Source organism: Tursiops truncatus, chromosome 14, assembly GCF_011762595.2.
Source record: "Tursiops truncatus isolate mTurTru1 chromosome 14, mTurTru1.mat.Y, whole genome shotgun sequence".
Classification (NCBI taxonomy): domain Eukaryota; kingdom Metazoa; phylum Chordata; class Mammalia; order Artiodactyla; family Delphinidae; genus Tursiops; species Tursiops truncatus.
Genome location: NC_047047.1, coordinates 82,002,470 through 82,024,853, shown reverse-complemented (window position 1 = coordinate 82,024,853; position 22,384 = coordinate 82,002,470). Strand labels below are relative to the sequence as shown.

The 22,384-nt window shown below is 40.2% G+C and overlaps 1 protein-coding gene and 1 non-coding gene across 4 annotated transcripts in view; both read right to left on the bottom strand.

Moving 5' to 3' along the window:
• Positions 1–8,255: 8,255 nt before the first annotated feature.
• On the bottom strand, positions 8,256–8,362 carry LOC117307977 (U6 spliceosomal RNA). Its single transcript, XR_004521918.1, has one exon. It is a non-coding gene; the product is annotated as a U6 spliceosomal RNA (small nuclear RNA).
• An 8,629-nt stretch (positions 8,363–16,991) lies between these two features.
• Positions 16,992–22,384, bottom strand: part of YWHAQ (tyrosine 3-monooxygenase/tryptophan 5-monooxygenase activation protein theta) — a 31,822-nt gene continuing 26,429 nt past the window's right edge. For 2 of the 3 annotated variants that reach the window (XM_019943301.3, XM_073791737.1), the window contains exons 4-6: positions 20,244–20,407; positions 19,504–19,599; positions 16,992–17,731 (exon numbers count right to left, since the gene is read on the bottom strand). In XM_019943301.3, the coding sequence (XP_019798860.1) occupies positions 17,672–17,731; positions 19,504–19,599; positions 20,244–20,407 (320 nt within the window). In that variant the 3' untranslated portion in view covers positions 16,992–17,671. Of the gene's footprint in view, positions 17,732–18,182; positions 18,298–19,503; positions 19,600–20,243; positions 20,408–22,384 lie in introns of all 3 variants that reach the window. The other variant, XM_033838037.2, reaches the window with a different exon arrangement.

Sequence of the window (22,384 nt, the reverse complement as noted above, 5' to 3'; positions counted from 1 at the left end):
AGGTTTATCTTTCATTTATAAATTGTCCATGCCTTTTAGATATAAGAGCACCACGTGGGGGAGATAAAGAGCCAGAGGAACATAAGAGGGATACATTGGATAGAACTAGTAGTCTGAGCCAGCTGTCTTCAAACTTTTATACTCTTATCCCCAAAAGAATTTTTAAAAAATATGTACTCCCTATATACATTTAACATTTTTCATCATAAATTTCCAGCATAATGTAAACACTGACATTTATTTAATTTTATTTATTTTTGGCTGCGTTGGGTCTTCATTGCTGCGTGCGGACTGTCTCTAGTTGTGGCGAGCGGGGTCTACTCTTAATTGCAGTGCACGGGCTTCTCATTGCGGTGGCTTCTCTTGTTGTGGAGCACAGGCTCTAGGCATGCAGGCTTCAGTAGTTGTGGCACGCAGGCTCAGTAGTTGTGGCACACGGGCTTAGTTGCTCTGTGGCATGTGGGATCTTCCCGGACCAGGGCTCGAACCCGTGTCCCCTACGTCGGCAGGGGGATTCTTAACCACTGCACCACCAGGGAAGTCCCAACACTTAACATTCAAAATTAAAACTCTTAGGTTTAAATTTACCCAATGGAATATAAATACCTGACAGATTTGATAGCCACTGTGGTAGTCAGCCTCCCCGATGGCCCCCAATGATCCCTGCTTCCTGATATTCACTCCCTTGTAGAGTCCGTCCCCTTCCACACTGGTCCAAGGTTGGTCTCTGTGGCCAATAGCGCAAAGAGGAAGTGATGGTATTTCACTTCCAAGGTTAGGTTGTAAGAGACTGTGTCTTCCATCTCAGGTGTTCTCTTACTTGCTTGGTCTCTCTTGGATCACTCACTAGGCAAAGCCAGCTTCTGTGTCATGAGAACATTCAGGAAGACTATGGAGTGGTTCATAGGAAGAGAGGTGACCAGCCCACAACCAGCAAGTAACTGAGACCTGCCAAAGACTATATGCCTGAGCTTGGAAATGAAACCTCCAGCCCTAGGCAACCTTTAAGACACATGCAGTCCCCCAACCCAACAGCTTGACTGCAGCCTCAGGAGAGACCCTGAGCCAGAACTGCCCACCCAAGCCATTCCCTGATTTTTGACCATCAGAAACTGGGAGATAATAAATACTGGTTATTTCAACCTCCTAAATTAAGGGTAATTTGTTACACAGCCACTATTGTCTGTTTGAAAAACACATGAACAAGTTAACTGGATCCTGGGTTTCTCTCCTTAACAACAGAAGTGGTTCTTTTAATTTAGGATTTAATAAAGATAAGTAAAAGATTACTTGAGATTTGCTGATCCCAAGCTATAGAATGAATTACTTACAGTTTACTTACTGCAAGTGAATGTAAGAGTAAAATATTTACAATCATTAAACACCTGTTGCCACCTATGGTTCTGGAGTTAACTAGCAGATCCACATACGCATTGGTAAGACCTTTCATCTAAATGATCAGAGACATGGCTGTCTAGCTCTGGCTGAGTTTGGGGGCTTTTTCTTCTGTCATCCCAGCTCTATTTCTCTTATTAGCCACTATTTGTCCTATACCAATCCCACCAGTCCTTATAGATGTATAGATTCTTCATCACTCTATTTCTAAAATGCTAATTATTCCTACATCTGTATCCTTTTTTGCCAGTAAACAAATCTATGTGAAGTTAGCACTTCAAAAAGTATGAGTCGGAACCTCCCTGTTGGTCCAGTCGTTAAGACTTACAATGCAGGGGGTGCGGGTTCGATCTCTGGTTGGGGAGCTAAGATCCCACATGCCTTGAGGCCAAAAAACCAAAACATAAAACAGAAGAAGCAATATTGTAACAAATTCAATAAAAAACTTAAAAAGTATGAGTCAATCCACAAATCTCCATTAGACGATAGATCGCTCTTACTGGAATATGACTATATACAAAGTCATGTACCAAGAACTATAGTTTCCAGGATTTTAGTTCAGAAATTTTAATGTATTTCAGATCCTTTTAGAAAGAAAAATGAAAAATACATCACGCACGGAGCAAAGCAGAATATTTGAGGATCCTCACTGATAAACAGATGATTCTTCGGGAAATATTTAATAGGCAAAAAAATAACCAGCCCTCTTGAAACTGGAATAGTAGTTCCCCTCAAGTTCAGAAAGAGGAAACCAGCCATTTCGTTCAAAATGTTATTTCAAGAAGGTTCATTTCTAAAATTTTAGTAACAATTTCTCTCTCTCTCTCTCTCACGTACACACACACTTTTTTATGTCTCTTTCTTATCAGGCATCTTTGTCTTTATCACAGAATTATCAATATTTGCAGCGGCTAATCTGTCTGTTGTGAGCAGAGGTAGCATATCTCCTATATATTGTATGCCATACAAAATGTGGAGCTGTGTTCTTTTCCTTCTTAAATCCCTTTCTCTCTCCCTAGAGATCTCGGAGTAATTGAACCACAGGAATAACTGAACACGGAGAATAGATTGGATAAAGAGAACAAAATGGAAACTTCTGCCGGCTTGAAATTACCTCAGGTCTGAAATGGCCAAAAGTCATTACTCTTGGGTTGACAGGCCCCAGAGAGGAAGCAACAGCCAATTACTCTCCAGTTCTGCAGTGGCCACAAAGGCCTTAATTGAAAACCTGTTCTATTCCGTCCTGTTTAGAAAAACAGAACTCAGTTGTTGAATGTTTAAAATCTGGTAATTCTACTAGCATTTTAAGAATAATACCTCCAAAGTGAATGAAATCAGAATCTCAAAGAGATAACTGCACTCCCATATTCACTGCAGGGTTACTCACAATAGCCAAGATGTGGAAACAACCGAAGTGTCCACTGGCAGATAAATGGATAGAGAAGATGTGGTGCGTACATACAATGGGAGATTACTCAGCCATAAAAAGGAAGGACATCTTGCCATTTGCAACAACATGGATGAACCTGAAGGACATTATGCTACATAAGTCAGACACAAAAAGGTAAATACAGTACGATCTCACTTACATGTAGAATCTTATAAAGGCTAAACTCAAAGAAGCAGAGAGTAGAACAGTGGTTGACAGAATCTGGGGGTGGGAGGGGTGGGAATGGGGAGATATCAGTCAAAGGTACAAACTTTCAGTTATAAAATGTGCGGATCTAATGTACACTATGGTGACTATAGTTAAGAACACTGTTTTGTATACTTGAACTTTGCTCAGACAGTATTTGTTTTCTCTTAAATTTATTTATTTGTTTGTTTGTTTATTTATTTTTGGTTGTGTTGGGTCTTCACTGCTGTGCATGGGCTTCTCATTGAGCTGACTTCTCTTGTGGAGCACGGGCTCTAGGCGTGTGGGCTTCATTAGTTGTGGCTCGTGGGCTCTAGAGCGCAGGCTCAGTAGTTGTGGCGCACGGGCTTAGCCGCTCCGTGGCATGTGGGATCTTCCCAGACCAGGGCTCGAACCCGTGTCCCCTGCACTGGCAGGCAGATTCCTAACCACTGTGCCACCAGGGAAGTCCCTGACAGTATTTCTTAAGTGTTCTCACCACACACACAAAAATGGTAACTATGGATGTGTTAACTAGCTTGATTGTGATAATCATCTCACAGTGAATAGGTATATAACATCAACACATTGTATACCTTAAATATACACAATTAAAAAAAATATATATATATATACACACTTTTTTTTTGTCAATTATACCTCAATAAGGCTGGAAATAAAGAGACCCACATCATACCTTTGATCTCAAAGGACTTATATCCTAAAAGATGAAAGATACATAGAAACACAAAAACATACAATGTGTATTGGCCTAAAAAACACTGGTATCATGCATTTTTTTCTATTAATTTTTTTTTTTTTCGGTATGCGGGCCTCTCACTGCCGTGGCCTCTCCCGTTGCGGAGCACAGGCTCTGGACGCACAGGCCCAGCGGCCATGGCTCACAGGCCCAGCCGCTCCACGGCATGCGGGATCCTCCTGGACCGGGGCACGAACCTGCGTCCCCTGCATCGGCAGGCGGACTCCCAACCACTGCGCCACGAGGGAAGCCCTCCTATTAATTTTTTAAAATAAAATTTTCATTTTGGAATAATTTTAGATGTACAGGAAAGTTGCAAGATAGTACAGAGTTCCCATATACTCCCAGCTTCCCTAATGTTAATATCTTACGTAATCAAGGTATGTTTGTCAAAACTAAAAAAATAACATCCGATTTCACAATTTTTTAAAGTATGTGCCTTTCTGTAGTCTTTAAAAAATTGTGACGTAAATTTTATGTCACATAAAATTCACGTAACATAAAATTTATCATTAGTGACATTCAGCACATTCATGGTGTTGTACAATCATCACCACTATCTAGCTCCAGAAGGTTTTAATCACCCCAAAAGGAAACCCCATACACATTAAGCAGTCATTCTCCATTACCCCCTTGTCCTGGCCCTTGATAACCACTAATAGAACTGCACAGTTTCTGTTCCAGGAGTCAACCCAGGATACCATATTGCATCTAGTCACGTTGACTTTGTACGCTTTAGGACATATGAAACTTTTCCTAAATATTTTACTCTGTAGAGAAGTACCTGTTAATATGCTTAATTGGGGTTGAAAGAAACTATCCAGCTCAGTCCCTCACTCTTCTGTCCTCTGTACTCGTCTAACAGCCTCTGAAGTGACTTTCTTGCTTCTCGTTTTCTCTCCACCAACATCTCTTCTTGTCTTGGATAACACTGGCTAAATGTCTCTTCCTCATGGCATGTTTCTTGCTTCTTTTATCGTCTATCCTCCGTTTTGTCCCGCATTGCTGTCTACTGATGCTACCTTGTTTTTCTCCACAAGAGCATAAGTTCCTGAGGCAAGGACTATGCTACCTTCCACAGCAAGTAACACAGTCCTGTGCAGAAGGCTATTCTCATTAACCAAACAACTTAGACAAGTTAATGCTTGTAATGGGTGGAACTGTGTCCCATAAAAAAGATATGTTCAAGTCATAACCCCCTGTATTTATGAATGTGATCATATTAGGAAATAAAATCTTTGTAGATATAATCAAGCTAAGGTGAGGTCCTACTGGATTAGGGTGGGCCCTAAATCCAATGACCAGTGTCCTTATGAGGAGAAGTGACACAGATACACACATAGGGAGAACACCATGTGATGACATGGGCAGAAGTTGGAGTGATGCAGCCACAAGCCAAGGAAAGCCAAAGGTTGCTCAAGACCACCAGAAGCCAAGAAGAAGCAAAGAAGGATTATTCCCGAGAGCCTTCAGAGGGAAGAAGGCTCTGCTGACACCTTGATCTTGGATTTCTAGCCTACAGATCTGTGAGAGAATAAATTTCTCTTGTTTGGGGAATTCCCTGGTGGTCCAGTGGTTAGGACTCACACTTCCACTGCAGGGGGCCAGGGTTTGATTCCCTGGTTGGGGAACTAACCTCAAAAGCCCCATGGTGCAGCAAAAAATAAATAAATAAACATATTAAAATTCTCTTGTTTTAAGCCACCTAGTTTGTGATCATTTGTTATAGCAGCCTTAAGAAACTAATACATGCTCATGGAACACACTCTGAGATTTCCTCCCCTTCTACCTTTTCTTCTGAAATTCCTCTTGCCCAGAACATATTACTAGCTATCAAAAACCTACCTACTGGGGCTTCCCTGGTGGCGCAGTGGTTGAGAGTCCGCCTGCCGATGCAGGGGACACGGCTTCGTGCCCCCATCCGCGAAGATCCCACATGCCGCAGAGCGGCTGGGCCCGTGAGCTATGGCCGCTGAGCCTGCGCGTCCGGAGCCTGTGCTCCGCAACGGGAGAGGTCATAGCAGTGAGAGGCCCGCGTACCGCAAAAAACAAAAAAAAACAAAAAAAACACCTACCTATCCTTCAGTGGCCATCTTAAGAGACTTTGTGGGTTCCAGGTCTCCTTCACAATTTTTTAGTAGTTGTCGCCTTTTGAAGATCCCATGGTAACTGATAAAGAGTAGACAGAGACCTGTTAACCAATAGACTTTTAGGAGACTTTTTTTTTTATTGGACACAAAGCATGTCCTAAGCCCTGAGAATCAGGCAACCCCCTAATGCAAGCCCAACTCAGAGAAGCTTCCGTGTAGATTTGATAAGTTTCAACATCATAGTCAATATTACCCCAGGTTCTGCCAAGTACTGTGTCATTTCCAGCCATGACAGCCCTCCTCAGAGAGGGTACAGAAGGACTAATGTTATCTGGTTCAGGACCCAGGTCTCATCTTTTGTTATTCCATAATTTATACTTTAACCACTCAATCCTGTTTTGTTCTTTGAGGATTTCATTAAGTCTCAGATGCTAACAGCATGGACTTTGGAGCCAAACAGCCTGGATGTGAACAATCTACCATCTGTTTGACACATCACTGAAACTCTCCTAGCCTTACATTTAAAATAGGGAATGAAAAGTACCTACCTCATAGGGTTAAATGAGAGAGGCTGGTCTTTATCTGGTAGAGATGTAGGGAAATAACTGTAGCATTTTAAAGCAGTTTGTTGGGGCAACTGAATGATGAAAGAAAAAAACAGAAAAGCTATACATTATGCATACATTTGGTCTTTCAAAGCCGGTCTGCCAGAGGGTCGCCAGCACGGAAGAGAATAAATTTACATTTTATTTTACTTCTCCCTGCCTAATTCTAATGTTTAATATGAAAGCTCTCATGATTTAATCATTATTCTTCAGCTGTTCCCATTTTCTCCAAGAATTCTTGAGGCCAGGTCATGGTAGGTGTGGACCCAAGCCCCTCCCTCCCCAAGCTCTTTGTTTCTGTTCTTAGTTGGGGGAAAGCTCTTCTCATCCTGGGCTGATGCACTGTTTGGAGAAAACTTGCTATAGGGCATGGGGACTGACTCCGTTCAAGGAACCTTATTTCATGAATCTGTCCCCAGAAAATAAAATAACTGGTTAATATTCTTGAATGATTCACTCTTTGCTTTTTGGCAAATTCTAGTTTATTCTTGCTTGAGGGTGAACAATAAAATCCACACGTTAACTCCCACATTTTTGACCTAACCCAGCAATTTAACCTCCTTGTTTACTTGCCAAAGCTACTATCAAGTAGCTGTGTGCCTGGCTTCCTTTCCCCCTCTCCTCTCCCCCTGTCCTGCCCACTGGCAGAGAGCCTCTTGTGAATTATAAGATGCTCAAGAGATCAGACAGCAGGAGATTGAAAGAGAAGAAGCAAAGCCATGGGTAGACAGGCCCTGAAAGAAAAGTGTTAGGATCTTAGTGGAGTGCTTTTTATGCCTTTGAAATAGCCAGTTAATTTTCCAGAGGGATGTTGGCTTGGGGCCAGAGGGGGTTGGTGCTCAATAAAAATTTATTACACAAATAAGCAAATTTAGGCTTAGAGAGTACTAGCTGATTAGGAATGAGCTTGTCCTTCTTCTATAAAAGCGTATTGTTTACCCACATTGTGGCTTAGGAAAAGGAGGTACAATCAGGTGTGGGGTGTCTGCAGACTCTTTAAGGGGACAGCACTCACTTACATCGTAGTTGATGTGAATGGTGTCCTCAGAGTTGGGCAGTGGGTGGTCTCCAAGTTGACCATGACATCCCTGCAGGGAGCTAAGAGGTCAGGGCCTAGGATCCCAATGAGAGATCTACTTATAAAAACACCTTAGAATCTAGACAACAAAAAGAAGCACTCTTGATTCCACACTGTTCACATTATGCATGAAAATCAGGGAGAACTCCCTGTCCAGTGGTGCCTCTCTCCAGAGCAGAGGTTCCCTAATTCTGATCTGCGTGGCCACCGTGCAGTCCTGTGCTCTGCTTCTGAGGGACCAGTCACACTGAAGAGCCTGAATGTAACAGAGTTGCCTGGGGGGACATTACCATTTATTTACTGGCTTGCTCTGAAGCAGTACAGATCAGACAAATAAGTCGATGCAGAATTACAACGCTGGCTTATTTTTAGTATCATGTACAGCCCTCAATATTTCATCACTACAACTATCTGGTTATGTAATGATTTTTTTTAACATCTTTATTGGAGTATAATTGCTTTACAATGGTGTGTTAGTTTCTGCTGTATAACAAAGCGAATCAGCTATACATATACATATATCCCCATATTTCCTCCCTCTTGCGTCTCCCTCCCACCCTCCCTATGCCGCCCCTCTAGGTGGTCACAAAGCACTGAGCTGATCCCCCTGTGCTATGCAGCTGCTTCCCACTAGCTATCTATTTCACATTTGGTAGTGTATATATGTCCATGCCACTCTCTCACTTCATCCCAGCTTACCCTTCCCCCTCTCAAAAATATGGAATGCTTCATAAATTTGCATGTCATCCTTGCGCAGGGGCCATGCTAATCTTCTCTGCATCGTTCCAATCTTAGTCTATGTGCTACTGAAGTGAGCACTGTAGATTTATACATTCTGCCTTGTTCTGGAAATAATTTCAAAGTAGACATCCATTAAAAACTCCAGTTAGTGTCAAAGATGTGAATTTTAAATAAACAAGGGAATGTGTGTGTCATCCAGTTTGGCGATGTTTTCAAGTCTTTTTTTGGGTTGTTATTGTTTTTAGCTGTAGCGCTCTAGCTCCAAAAGAAATCTTTTGCAGAAACTTAATGTGTAAAATAGATCAAAGGAGAGCACTGGGTTTGAAGTACTCCTGAACCATCTTCATAGAATCCCTAGGCCTTCCTGAAGTTTACAGAAAGTTCATTGATTTTCCCAAAGTCCCACAGCAAGTTAATAGCAGGAATGATAGGCCAGGACTCAAGATCTCCAGTCCATGGCTTTGTTGCCTAAACGGTGGTAACTCTTTAGACAACTCCTGAAAATGGGCCCTGGCTGAGGCCGGCTAGTTTCTGACTGTCATCTGACAGATGAGTGTGCAATCCAACAGTTGGTAGTAACAGGACCATCCACCCAGCAGAATATACAGAAAGAGAACAGCTGGAAGGCCCGTCATTCACCAGTTGTCACCTCCAATGCCTCCACAACAGGGTACTCAAGATGAGCACAGAATGCAGAATTCAAGAGTGAGGCATCTATTTTGAGAGAATGAGAGGGTCCAGTGCTCTTTTTACAGTTAAGAGCTCTTAGCCCCTGGAAAGGTACAGGGATATTTGCCCTTGAGAGTCTTCTTAAGAAGAGAAAGACAGGGAGGGCAGCCTGATCTGGGTTTGCAACCTCTTATTCTATTGGGTTGGCCAAAAATTTATCTGGGTTTTTCTGTAACAACATACAGAAAAACTCGAAAGAACTTTTTGGCCAACCCAATAGTTTAGCCTGTAAAGAACTAAGGAGAAAGAGACTAGTATACTCGTTTCTATCTAAGAAGTACTATCTCCCCAGAGCCATCAGGAATTTTCATCACTTATTTTTTTTGGCTGTGTTGGGTCTTTGTTGCTGAGCGCGGGCTTTCTGTAGTTGCTGCGAGCGGGACCCACTCTTTGTTGTGGTGTGTGGGCTTCTCACTGCAGTGGCTTCTCTTGTTGCGGAGCACCGGCTGTAGGGCACACAGGCTCAGTAGTTGTGGCGCACGGGCTTAGCTGCTCCACGGCATGTGGGATCTTCCCAGACCAGGGCTCGAACCCACGTCCCCTGCATTGGCAGGTGGATTCTTAACCACTGCGCCACCAGGGAAGCCCCTCTAACTTATCTTTAAGAAAGAAAGCTCATTTGCATTTTATTTTGCCCTGAATCAACAATTTAGGATTGACGAATCAGAACAGAAGGAACTCAAGTGCTCTACCTTGTAACAGGAATATTGGACCTCTAGTTTGACCCTGGTGACCCATAGAGCCATTAGTCAGCTCACATGGTGCCCTAACAAGTTTCTGGGCCTCCAGCCCACTGTTGATACATCCCTGGCTTCCTGCCTCAAGCTTTAGGCCAATCTCCCAACACTGATCTCCCATTAATGCTGAAAGCAGACCTCTAACCTCACATCCACCAGCCAGATGGATCCTCCTTACCTAAAACCTTAAGGATCAGTTCTAACTCACCTCCACGGCATCTTGTCAAATCACGAAATCTGCTTGTTTAGTATTAGAGTATAACTGTATTTTATTTTTACTTTTTTTGTTGTTTTTTGGCCACACTGCACGGCTTGTGGGATTTAAATTCCCTAAACAGGGATCAAGCCTGGGCCCTTGCCACTGAGAGCACAGAGTCGTAACCACTGGACCACCAGAGAATCCCCTATTTTTACTTTAAATACAAAACCATTAACATGGGCATGACTGAGAGTCGAGGCAGAGTGAACAGGAGCCTCCTGTGCTCTTCTGCATAATCAACCCAATCAACTTCAGTTGGTGACAAGAAGGCCCTCTCATTCATTAGCCTCAGGTGGGCACAAATCTCAACCGTGTGCTGCTAGATTCAGAATCATTTAACTGACCTTTTACTCCCCTGCTGTGAAAATCACCTGATCTTTTCTTTGGCCTTAATTGTTCATGCTTCCTTAAGGCAGTGGTTTCCTAAGTACCTACCAAGCCCTGATCATTAGCATCAGCATCGCCTGGGAAGTTGCTGGAAATGCACATTATCTATGGGCCCTACCTCAAGCCTACTGAATCAAAATCTGTTTTAGCAAACTCCCCAGGTGATCACGATGCATGCTGAAGTTTGACAATTACGGCCCTGTGGCACTATCAATCACTTACTGAAGTTACCTGTTGAGAAACAAAGGCATTTCCTCTTGGTACTTGTTCCTGATTTTTTTCTCATGTCAACAGAACAACCTTTCCCCATCTGCTCCATCAGCGAATGCTAATTAGAAGCAAAACCACTGCTTAAGTTTTTTTTTTTCGGTCATTTTCTTTTTGTCTACTATGCCCTTGAAAATCTAGGGCAATAGGTCTGCTCCAAGTGTGGTCCCACGGTTTTCTCTTCCACAAGACTAGTTTCACTTTATCAGAACTTTCCAATTCTGAAATTAGGTTGTCCTGCTGCTCACCAAGTATTCCACATATGTATATCTCACAACCCATTTACACTTGGAAATACTTTCACATATTGGCTCACAGGCCGGGCAGGTGTCTCTTTCATAGGTAAGAAAACTGAAGCTGAGAGAGATTAGGCCTACAACTAAAAAAGTGGCAAAGCTGCAAGTACTAGTACCCAGTATAGTCCTTGGCTCATAACAGGCACTCAATATATTTAACGAGTAAGTGAATGAACGAATGCTCGTGTAAGCTAGATCTTTTCCCGCTAGGTCACATGTCTCTCACATCATGCAGCTGTAGGAACAGACAAGTAATCTTGTCCCATTTATGTTCCTAGTTCCAAAGTAGTGGCGTTGCCCCAGTCTCAGGACACAATAGTCTTCTGAAATCTTTCCACTGAACGCACCAAGGTTCTAAGTTCCAGAAGAGCTGAAAGAACACCACCTGTTAAGAAGAATGGCTGAAATGCAGGGCCGTGTCTGAAGACCCACGGCTCTAGGATGGAGAGAGTGCTCAGCACTAATTCCAAGTGGGCAAAAAACATAAGGTGATGCCAGCAGAAAATAAAATACAAGTAGTTTGGTCTCCCCTTCAGGGTCGAGTTATTCAAGTCAGATGCTGTGGAGTGGCGCTCATAAGATGAGTGAGGGGCAGGAAGTTTTTTCAATAAATGCCGACTTCTAGTATACACATACACGCGTCCTCAGAAATGAGGTTGACCTGAGCCTCATTAAGTGGGTTTATCTCCCCTACATTTCCAGAGTGGAAAGAAAGCCAGGCTGCACCCTAAGTTAAATTTTAATTGACTTTTAAGCAGAACTTTTCTAGTTTTCAACAATGTCATCTGCTGTCACAGAAAGAAAAATGGTGATTTTTGTATATAGGCAAATAAATCTCATCTCAAACAAATAAGTCTACAGTATATAATTTCATTTGTCTAAATTAGCAATGAAATTCCTAAATCTTTAGTTCAAATTACAGTAATACAACTCTTTTCATAGGCATTTGGTAAGAACCTTAGATACTCCTCAAAGAGCTGTATTCCAGCTCAAATAAAAGAACTTAGGAGCCTAGAGTAGTGAGGCCTATTGTACTGATTTTTACTTGGGACTCAACCCAGTTTCAAACCCACTTAGTAATTCATATCCCAAGAAAGCCCTTAATAATCCTCTTTGCTAGCTGAGTAAATCCTAACTCTGCCATGCTTCTAGGGTTTAAGTACTTCCTTGATGGTCCTAGGCCAAGGCTGTGATATGCTGCAGAAAACAGTGTCTGAGGACAAAGAAAAGATACAAGAATTAATCTTCACATAATCCTTCAAGCAATGTGGAATAAAAGTATTGCCCCCTTCGGCTTCCCCGGTGGCGCAGTGGTTGAGAGTCCACCTGCCGATGCAGGGGACACGGGTTCGTGCCCCGGTCCGGGAAGATCCCACATGCCGCAGAGCGGTTGGGCCCGTGAGCCGTGGCCACTGGGCCTGCGCGTCCGGAGCCTGTGCTCCGCAGCGGGAGAGGCCACAGCAGTGAGAGGCCCGCGTACCGCCAAAAAAAAAAAAGTATTGCCCTCAAAAGAGGGAGTCCCCTTTTTTTCTAAAGGGCATTAACGGACTCACTGCTCAGCATATTCTAAAGTAGAAAGTGTTGCCATTAACACAATGCTTTAAGTGGAAGGGACCCAACAATGTCACCATTAAAAACTCTGATACTATTCACAACAGTGAAATTATGAACTTAACAGTCCTAGGACATGAATTGCAAAGAAACCTCTAAGACCATCTACAACAAATGGCTCTTAAACTCATTTGAAATCAATTTTACATCACAACCCACTGTTCACATAAAGTGAAAATGATTTCACAAACTATTATCCCTATTAACATGCCATATATATATATTTTTTGGCCACGCCATGCGGCTTGCGGGATATTAGTTCCCCAACCAGGGACTGAACCCGGGCCCCAGCAGTGAAAGCACCGAGTCCTAACCACTGGACCGCCAGGGAATTCCCATGCCATATACTTCTATTATAAAAGAGCTGGCTGTGACCCATTAGGTTTCCACTATCCACTAATCGGTCATAATGAAATTTTTAAAAAGCACTGTCACTGCTTTAATCTCCAAAAAAAGGCAACATAGCACATCAGCAGAGTACCAACTTTCAAGTAGATTACCCAGGTTTGAATCCTGATACCGCCACTCACTTAGCTATGAGGACCCAAGTCCTAGGACACATCATTAGCTTCTGTGCCTCAGTTTTCTCATTCATAAATCAGGAGGAAAATCTACCTCAAAAATTTTATGAAGCTGAGTTTTATTTGTGAAGATGCTTAAAAACAGGACCTGTGAAGATGGGTAAGTCAGGCCCCCGAGATGGTGGCCCAAGATCACATGCAGCTACCAGTGGGGCGCTTGGGCTAGAACACTGGCCGATGGCCTTATCACTATACTGAAGTATTGAGTATACGATGAACATTGACAACACAAGGGCCCTCAGTGTGAAACATACAAAATGAAGAACGTATCTGAACCATAAATTTGACAAATGCTTGGTAATGAACATTATTTCCTTACTTTCTGAAAATCATTAGAGGGCTAACATCTTTTAAAAAAACCTCCTAGGGAAATGTAAATTAAAGCCTTCATTTTCTAAGTCTGAGTGGCAAGAACAAATAATTTTCATTGAAAATTCTTTTCAACTTAGGCAATAGAGAATTACTGAGAATCTGGAACTATTTTCATCTGTTTTTTTGGTCTAATTTTGTCTAGCTTCAGGTCAAACATTAGCTGGGACCTTGGGAAATTCAGTTGATTTTTTTTGGACTCGCTTCCGTAACCATGGGTTAGGTCCAGCATGTCCTAATGTTCCCTGAGCTGCTTTTAAGGTTTTCCTCAAGGGCAAAAATGACAGATTGAGGGTAAGCGGAGGAAGAGTTAAAAAAACAAACCAACCCTCCCAATACGACAGAAAATAAAAGATAAATAATTCTATTTACTGGCCACAGTAAACAAGCTGAAGCACGCACAGCTGGCAACAGTGACACAGAAATGAACTTGCTTTTGGCACCTGATTTCAAACTATAAGTCTGCCGCTTAATACACATTAATTTTGGACAAATAACTTCATTATTTTTCTGATCAGATGTCCTATCAGTCAAGGGGAAATTAACTTGGCAGGGCAGTTGAGAGGATTAAATAGGACTAAATGTGAATGTGTGTGCCTAATACATGACCAGGCACCAAAATGAATTCAATCAATGCTGGGTCCCTGTAACTAAAACAGAAGGGCCAGACCATTTATGGACATGCTCAAGGTGTTCTAATTTTAAACTGAAGATGGTTCAGTCTCCAGCTTCTCCCCCTGGGTATTTATTATTACTTACTATTTATTATTACTCCCTTTAAAGCATCAAGTCTAAAGGCTTTTGTAAGTGAATTGTGGCTAACCAGTAAATGGCAAGTCTGCTGTGAACTGAATTTCATGATGGTCTGGGACTCATCTTCTGGTATTGACACCACAGGTTTCTTAAGCACCTGCTGAATGCATCAAAAACGTTATTGTGGGGGACTTCCCTGGTGGCGCAGTGGTTAAGAATCCGCCTGTCAGTGCAGGGGTCATGGGTTCGATCCCTGGTCCGGGAAGATCCCACATGCCCTGGAGCAACTAAGCCCGTGCGCTGCAACTACTGAGCCTGCGCTCTAAAGCCATGAGCCACAACTACTGAAGCCCACACACCTAGAGCCCATGCTCCACAACAGAAGCCACCGCAATGAGAAGCCCACACACCGCAACAAAGAGTAGCCCCCGCTTGCCACAACTAGAGAAAGCCCACGCACAGCAACAAAGATCCAACACAGCCAAAAAATAAATTAATTAATTAAAAAAAAAATTAGTGGTTTCTGTTAAAAAAAAACGTTATTGTGGCAGGTGGTTTATACTGGTACTTAATTGTGATGGCCTCAAAATTCAACGGTAATATATATGATATACAATGGTAACTCTCCTCTTGCAAAGCTGATGAAACACAAATTATACAAGGTAAGATGATATATGGCAGAATAAAACATACAACATAACTGTCTTAATCAGTTTAAAGTGAGTCTTCCTAAACATCAGATGACACCTATCTATAACCAGTCCAAAGAAACTCAGGCTCATAATTTAACAAAAATTGTCACATGTTTGTGCCTAAAATAGGCCCTCAAATATTTCTGAATGTTTGACTCAACTCCACAAAAACAAAACAAAAAACTCAGTCCAGTTAAATATAAGTGACTAGAATTCTGATCTCAAAATATTTTACTCTATTAGAATTTTTACACACTTTAAATGGGCTTCCTAGTGTTTTTCATGACTTTTAAAAAAACTAACAGTCTCTACTGATAAATATTTGAAGTTATACACATGACTGTAGTCTACCAATCCCGTCCAAAAAAACGTACTGTTCTTTCCCAATCTCGGGTCAAATAATCATGGCTGAATGTACTGTATGTTGGAAGAGAAATCCCTAATGTTTCTATTTTGGATAATCAGTGTTAGGATGCAATCCACCCTCCTGTTATTTTCAGTTATTAAAACCTAAATGACATTTTAAAGGGAAAACTGCCAATTAAAAAGTTCTAACTACAAAATAGGTTTAACATTTAAAATTTCTAAACTATCTCAGAAAGTAATTATGAAAGTTAGAAAGCTCAAACCTGGGTTTAAACCCTCCCTCTACCCCGACTGAGTTCTTAGCAGTATTCTATTAATATCCTCTACATCTAGTACAAGGAGGCCCCAAAATGAGAGTCAAAAAGAGATAATACCACAGGCTGGGCCCCCTTTTAAAGATGCTCACCTCTCCTAAAGCAAGGAGATAACCTGGGACTAATCTGCTCTTTAAGAAAGAAGGCTACTTTCATAACTCACCAAAGTAGTGTAGTCATTACTTTATTCAGTACTTACAACTTTGTTAGGACTGATATTTTTTTCTCCTAATTCACAATGTTCTTTCAATGTTTATTGAAATTTTTATTTAAAAAGCACTGTCTTACTGATTTAGATTTTGGCGGCCAGAGTTCTATTAATCTTATTTAAATGGATAATTTCTGCAAGTCCCCTTCAATTCTGTCTTTTCATTTCCCCTCAGAAAACAAATCAAGTGCAAACAAAACCTTGTTTCATAGTTACACTTTTAGGAGAAAAAGGATAATCCTACACAGCTTAATTTTTCAGATTATTTTCTGACTTTAAAATAAATTCTCAGGCCAATACTAAGACAGGCTAGTATACTAGCCATGGCAATATCATAAAACCCAAATTATTCTGAACTCACCAATGGTACAACTGAGTGTTTACAAAGAGAATTATCTGAAAACAAAACAAGGTACTCTTAAACTCTGACATTCTGTTTGAATATCCACTGAAACGTAATTCTAACACCAGCCAAAGCATTCACAATCACGTAATTTTAACTTTTCTAGTTTTAAAATGTCCACTTTATTTCATTTAACAGTTAGCTAATATCATTTACATCTAAGGAAGAGAGGGTCCACAAAACTGATCTAAGGTAAAACACTAACTCTTAAGAAATGGAGTCCAATTTTATACAGGTCCAGGCATCCCTAGACAAGTGTATCACAATGCAGAAAAATGGGTACCACTACTCCATTTTACATGAGATAAAAGGGAAGTATCAATAACTTCAGAAAGTAGTAAAGTCACCTGTCCCTTAAAATATGAGTATGTAATTGTTACAAAGCCATAGTAAATGGTTTATAAAATGTAATTTTATTTTATGTTACTCTGTTGTTACATAGGGCATAACATTTTCACAAGGCCTTTTTGGGACTACAGTCGATGATTATTAGCAACATACAATAGTGGTCCAACTCTCTAACAATCACTAGACAAACTGGACACCCTCTCACATGTGCACAAATCTGCCTGGAAAAGTACTAAAGTTTTAGACTTGGACTTGTGTACTTTATTTCCCCTTTCTAGTGTATTAAGAAATGACATGCACTTTCATTTGCCAAAAGCAATGCTGTATTCTGGCAGCAACATGCTACTTCTATTACATCGTAAAGTGAATACCAGAACTACAAAGGCAGGAGGTGTAAGTGAATTTTTATTGGGAAGGGAAGTTGTCAACTTAAACAGCAGCAAATGAAGAATGAATGAGGAAACTCCCTGTTGTCACAGATACGCAAGACCTCCATCATATATGATACAGGAGGCATTTTAATTTGTGACCTCCAGCCTCAAAATGTCAACTGCTTTTCCATTCAATCTAATACTTCTGGATTCCTACCAAAAAGGAATATATTAAGAGGATGGAAAAGTTGCTTTACTGAAAGAAAACCCCCGAAGAAGAGTAAGGGAGGGAATGTAGAAATCAGGAAGTTATGCAGAACACTCTTTAAACTGTAATTAACTACATTTTCATATCTTCACAGTAATACAAAACACAGTCACTTGCAGAACTGGTTCAGATTACTTAAATACCAGATACATTTTTAGTCCTCTACATAAGTGTTTGGAAGTTACTTATGTTTATATGAAATGAAGCTATTAATACTTTTCTACAGCAGTAACTGCACACCAGAAAGGCCAAGACAAACACAAATCAAGGAATGGAGTTTTCCCAAAGCTGCGGTGTGAAAAGACTATAAACACTTGATTCCATACACATGAATGGGTTTCTTTGCTATAGGAAATCCAAATGGAATAAGGAATGGAGATGAGTAAAAAGGTTTCTTGAGGGGAAGAAGGATGACACCCTGTATGCACTTAGTTCTCTGCCCCTTCTGCCGCATCACATTCTTCTCCTGCACTGTCTGATGTCCATAACTAGAAAAAAAAAATCATATTAAGTTACTATTTCTAGATCAATTATTTCAAGTCTTATTATTATATCAGAATGTAATTCTTAGAGCAGTAAATTAAACAATAGAGATTATGACTAAGACTGGAAGTTATATTTCACCAACTCCTCCCAAAGTGTACCCCTGTATTCCTTTCACTGTGCATTTGCAAAATGACAAACACATATACACTATTTGAGTACGTTTTCAAAGCTTACTATAATCTCAGATAAAAACAAGGTAACTAACATCCTTAGAATTTAATGCTCTCTCAATTTCTGGCAGCCCAATGCTCTTTTTAAAAGCACTACTAAAATATATTTTATGAGATTAATAAGGCCAAAACAAATTTTTTGGGGGGTGGGCAGGGACCATGGTCAAAGTCACCATTGCCAAGTACTTGAAGGGCTATCATATAGAAAAAGAAGCAGGCTTACTTTGTATGCTGCAAAGAGTTAAACAGGAGTGAACGATGTTAAGTTACAGGGAAGCAGCATGTGTGCGTGAAGATATGTAGATACGGTTCTTGAATTAGGTAGGATGTTAGTCTCTCTAATTTTAGGATGGAACAATGAAGTGAAAAAGGGAATAGTCAATACTTGTCGACTATGCATAATAATAGTTCACAAAATGGATTTCTATTAGACCAGCACCAAGACACTAGTGGCAATTTTAGCAAAGCTGAAGTCTTAACCTTTAAGTCATTATTAAGATACTAAAATAAAGACAAACAAATATCCCCAAAGAACTGTCTCTGGGAGAGAGAAAACAGAACTAGTTAAAAGATAGCTCCACGTGGGCTTCCCTGGTGGCGCAGTGGTTGAGAGTCTGCCTGCCGACGCAGGGGACACGGGTTCATGCCCCGGTCCGGGAAGATCCCACATGCCGCGGAGCGGCTGGGCCTGTGAGCCATGGCCGCTGAGCCTGCGCGTCCGGAGCCTGTGCTCCACAACGGGAGAGGCCACAACAGTGAGAGCCCCCCCTCCAAAAAAAAGATAGCTCCACGGTGTATCTGGAAAGAGGTTAATTGCTCAGTTTGTTTTTCTTCTATAGAAGCTATTTATGCTGATCATTTTTCTATTGTCACCTCACAACCAGAGGGATTTCTAATGGCTGGGAATGAACTGTCTTCATAATTTCTCTCTTCAGCAAAGTTGAACAGATAGGGTGCTAATGTTAAAATTTTTTTTATCTAGTAGAAGATAAAGCATCAAATCTGGGGGGGGGGCGGGAGAACTACATTTATATTAAAAGGTGTATTTCTTCCACATTTTGTCTAAGATTCTGACCTATCCAATTTACTTGAACCTACAAAAGAAGCTAAGTAAAGCTCAACCTGTATTTTTTTCACCATTACTTTTTCCTCCATCCCCTGTCTATACAAGAGGTAGGGAGAAAAACAAAAGAAAAAACAAATTAAAAAAGACAAACTTTCTATATTAACATAATTTATCAACATCTTCATACCAGTCAAATAAAGAGTCAATAATGTTAATATTATGAGTTCCTAAAATCTTAGTACTTTCTCAGGAAGGTCTGATAAAATGCCTATTCAACTTGAGAATCTGCCTACGAAGAACAGTTGTCCTATACAAAATACTAATACATATTTAATATTTTTATGTAATTTTTATATAATCATTTTCTAAGAGCAAGTGTAGCTCTAATATAGGTGCCCCAAAACACAAGGAGCCTGAATAAAGTATTAATACTTTTGTTCCTGAAAAGGAAATAAAATTAAAAGTATGAAAAACTCACTGTTAGGTTGTCTCTAAGCAACTGCATGATGAGGGTGCTGTCTTTGTATGAATCTTCATTCAGTGTGTCAAGCTCTGCAATGGCCTCATCAAAAGCCTGACAAGTATTAATATCCACGGTAAACAATATTCACATCGACACACACTGGTACTCTATAGTCACAAACCATTTTTATAAAATAGATGAACATCCACTTTATGTTCTATTATCACTTAAAACAAAACTCAATGAAATCACTGCCTCGGATTCTCAGCTTAAGAATTTCTGAGGATGACTAAAACTTATCAAGTTATACATACTTAATCAGTAAACAAGCATTTCTTAGTTCTTTCACAGGACAGACAGCACAGTAGCTATGCCCAATATATTTTTTACAAATAAGAACTAGTATTTATTTGCAAAAACCCCTTGGAACACTTCCATTTTGAAACACTTTGAGGAATGCAGAGATTCTACTGATCAAACCTGGCAGGCATTACTTTCCAATCCTTTACATTTCTCTCATACTTTTTTGATTACTCTGACCAATATGCTCTTTAAACAGATCTTACTGCTTACAACCATAGCTGGGAGAGTAAGATCTTGAGAAGGATGGTGGTAGGTGGTCACGATGGTAAGAAAAAGGAGATATCCAAATAAATGTAGAAATCATCCCTGGATATCCAAGTAAAATACCTAGAAATTAACATGCTTGCTATCTCAAATAACCTAAAGAGGGTATTTCTGGAAACACATCTTACCGTTTTAGCCAGTGTGCAGGCAAGTTCTGGGTTATTAAGGATCTCATAGTAAAATACAGAAAAGTTAAGAGCCAGCCCCAGGCGGATTGGGTGTGTGGGTTGCATCTCTTTCTTGCTTATATCAAAAGCCTCTTGGTAAGCTCCTTGGGAATTATCTATCGTTTCTGTGAAGGGAAAAAAACGAAATAAAAAAGCATGATACTGGAAATATCCACCCAGTATACAGTAATACCTTTAACCTATGCTACTAACTCGGTAGAGCCAGACTTCTCTCTGTAGCCTTCGTTTAAAACCACAGTAGCAAACCAAAAACATTATCCTGTACTGGGCTATTAAAAAACTAGTTTATAATGTTGCTTGTTTATAATCAGCTTAATAAAAAAAACATGAGACAGTGTATCAGGTTTTTCATCTCTGGGGCTAAAACACTTTTCTTCTTTCATGTCTTTTAATTTTATTACCTGAAAATGCAGCAATTATAAACAATTTGATATATGTCAATAATATCTCAATAAAACTTGAAAAAAATCAGCGGCAATATCCCTTCCCACAATAATGGAAGCATTTTACAAAGATCATCACCACCAAAATCTCTATTTTTGTGACTTATCTGTAGAAATAACACTGACCCTCGGTATCAACATGTATTATGTGAAAGGCAATATAAAAGCACCAGTCTATAGATCAAAATCTGCTGACCAGAGTTTGATTACTGGCTTAATAAAAATGTCACCTTCCTGAACAAAATGTTCAGGAAGAACTACCAGCACTAATCTGATTATATCATGTTTTGAAAAGGTTAGGTTTTCTGAATGAGGCCATTGGGCCCATTACAGCTCTAGAAGGACTGACCTAACAGAAATCAAGTTATCCCTTTAAAGCCCAAATATGTGCCTTTCCTCCTTCTTCTTCAATGGCACATTCACTGATCTAAACATAGCTGGTATGGCCCTCACATTTAACTAAGGAGCTCTTGGTGTCCAGCACATAAGGAGGCATTACAATGAGAGTTCTAAAGCGTCTCAGCATCTAGACTTTGTAAATACAGACTATTTACAAATCCCAGACTACTGGAGTGTTCTACGTATAGGACAAGAAAATCCCAATGAGCCAGAAAGGGTCAGATCAGATTAATGCTGGGGCTATGGCCCAATCTCCCAAAGATATCCCTTTGACTAGTTGACGTTTAAATGTTCAGTCCTGTGCAAATATCTGTCACATTCAATTTTGCTTATCATTATGGCAACAGAAATTATATATTGATAACACAACAGTTTAGTATACAGATTCTATTACAGCAAGGTACAAAAGTTTTCTCTTTATATTTTCAATTACACTAATTTTGGGGATGCTAAAACTGTCTCACTTTTAGTAACTCTCTGAGAGAGAGGAAGAGGAGGCTGTAATAACCATTTGTGGGGCATGCCTTTTTTGGATAGGGTAAAATGACGAACAAAATAATAAACTTATTGGAAAAAAAATAAGGACTTAAGTGATACTTCTACCCAGACTTGCTTCTACCTAGACTAGCAGGCACATGCACAATATACTACCGTACACTCAGCTACCAATACTCCAGGAGACTGAGTTCACTGCTAATAAATTTACTTTGACTGTTTTACAATCAAGTTAGGAAATCAGGTTACTCTTTTCCCCATAGCTGTGTTTTCTGTGATAAATTATATACCAGCAATAAAACTCTCATCTGACCTCTCCTCCTCAGAAATCTGGTTATGTGTAATTAGTAGTCAATGTTATGATCCCTCAAAATAGGTAGTAATTAATAAATTAATATGTCAAGTAGAAAAAGTACAATGTCCTGTTTCTACTCTACATGTAATTTCCAGTTATCTTAAGTTTCAAGATACAAGATGCTGAAGACCATGTGACACAACAGAATCACCCAAAGCATATGCAAAGAACTCTGGGGCTAAAAATATGGTGAACCAAATTCTAAAGCCTAAAAGATTAAGCCTGTTTTTAATAATATCTTATCAGGTTATAATCAGAGAGTTTATGAGTTTAATTTTTTATAAACAGCACATAATGTAAAGTCATAACTGTTTTCATGTTTGAGAACGTAAGGTAACATTATAAATTTATCCTCCCTCTCTTTTATACTTTAGCTTTACCCATAAACC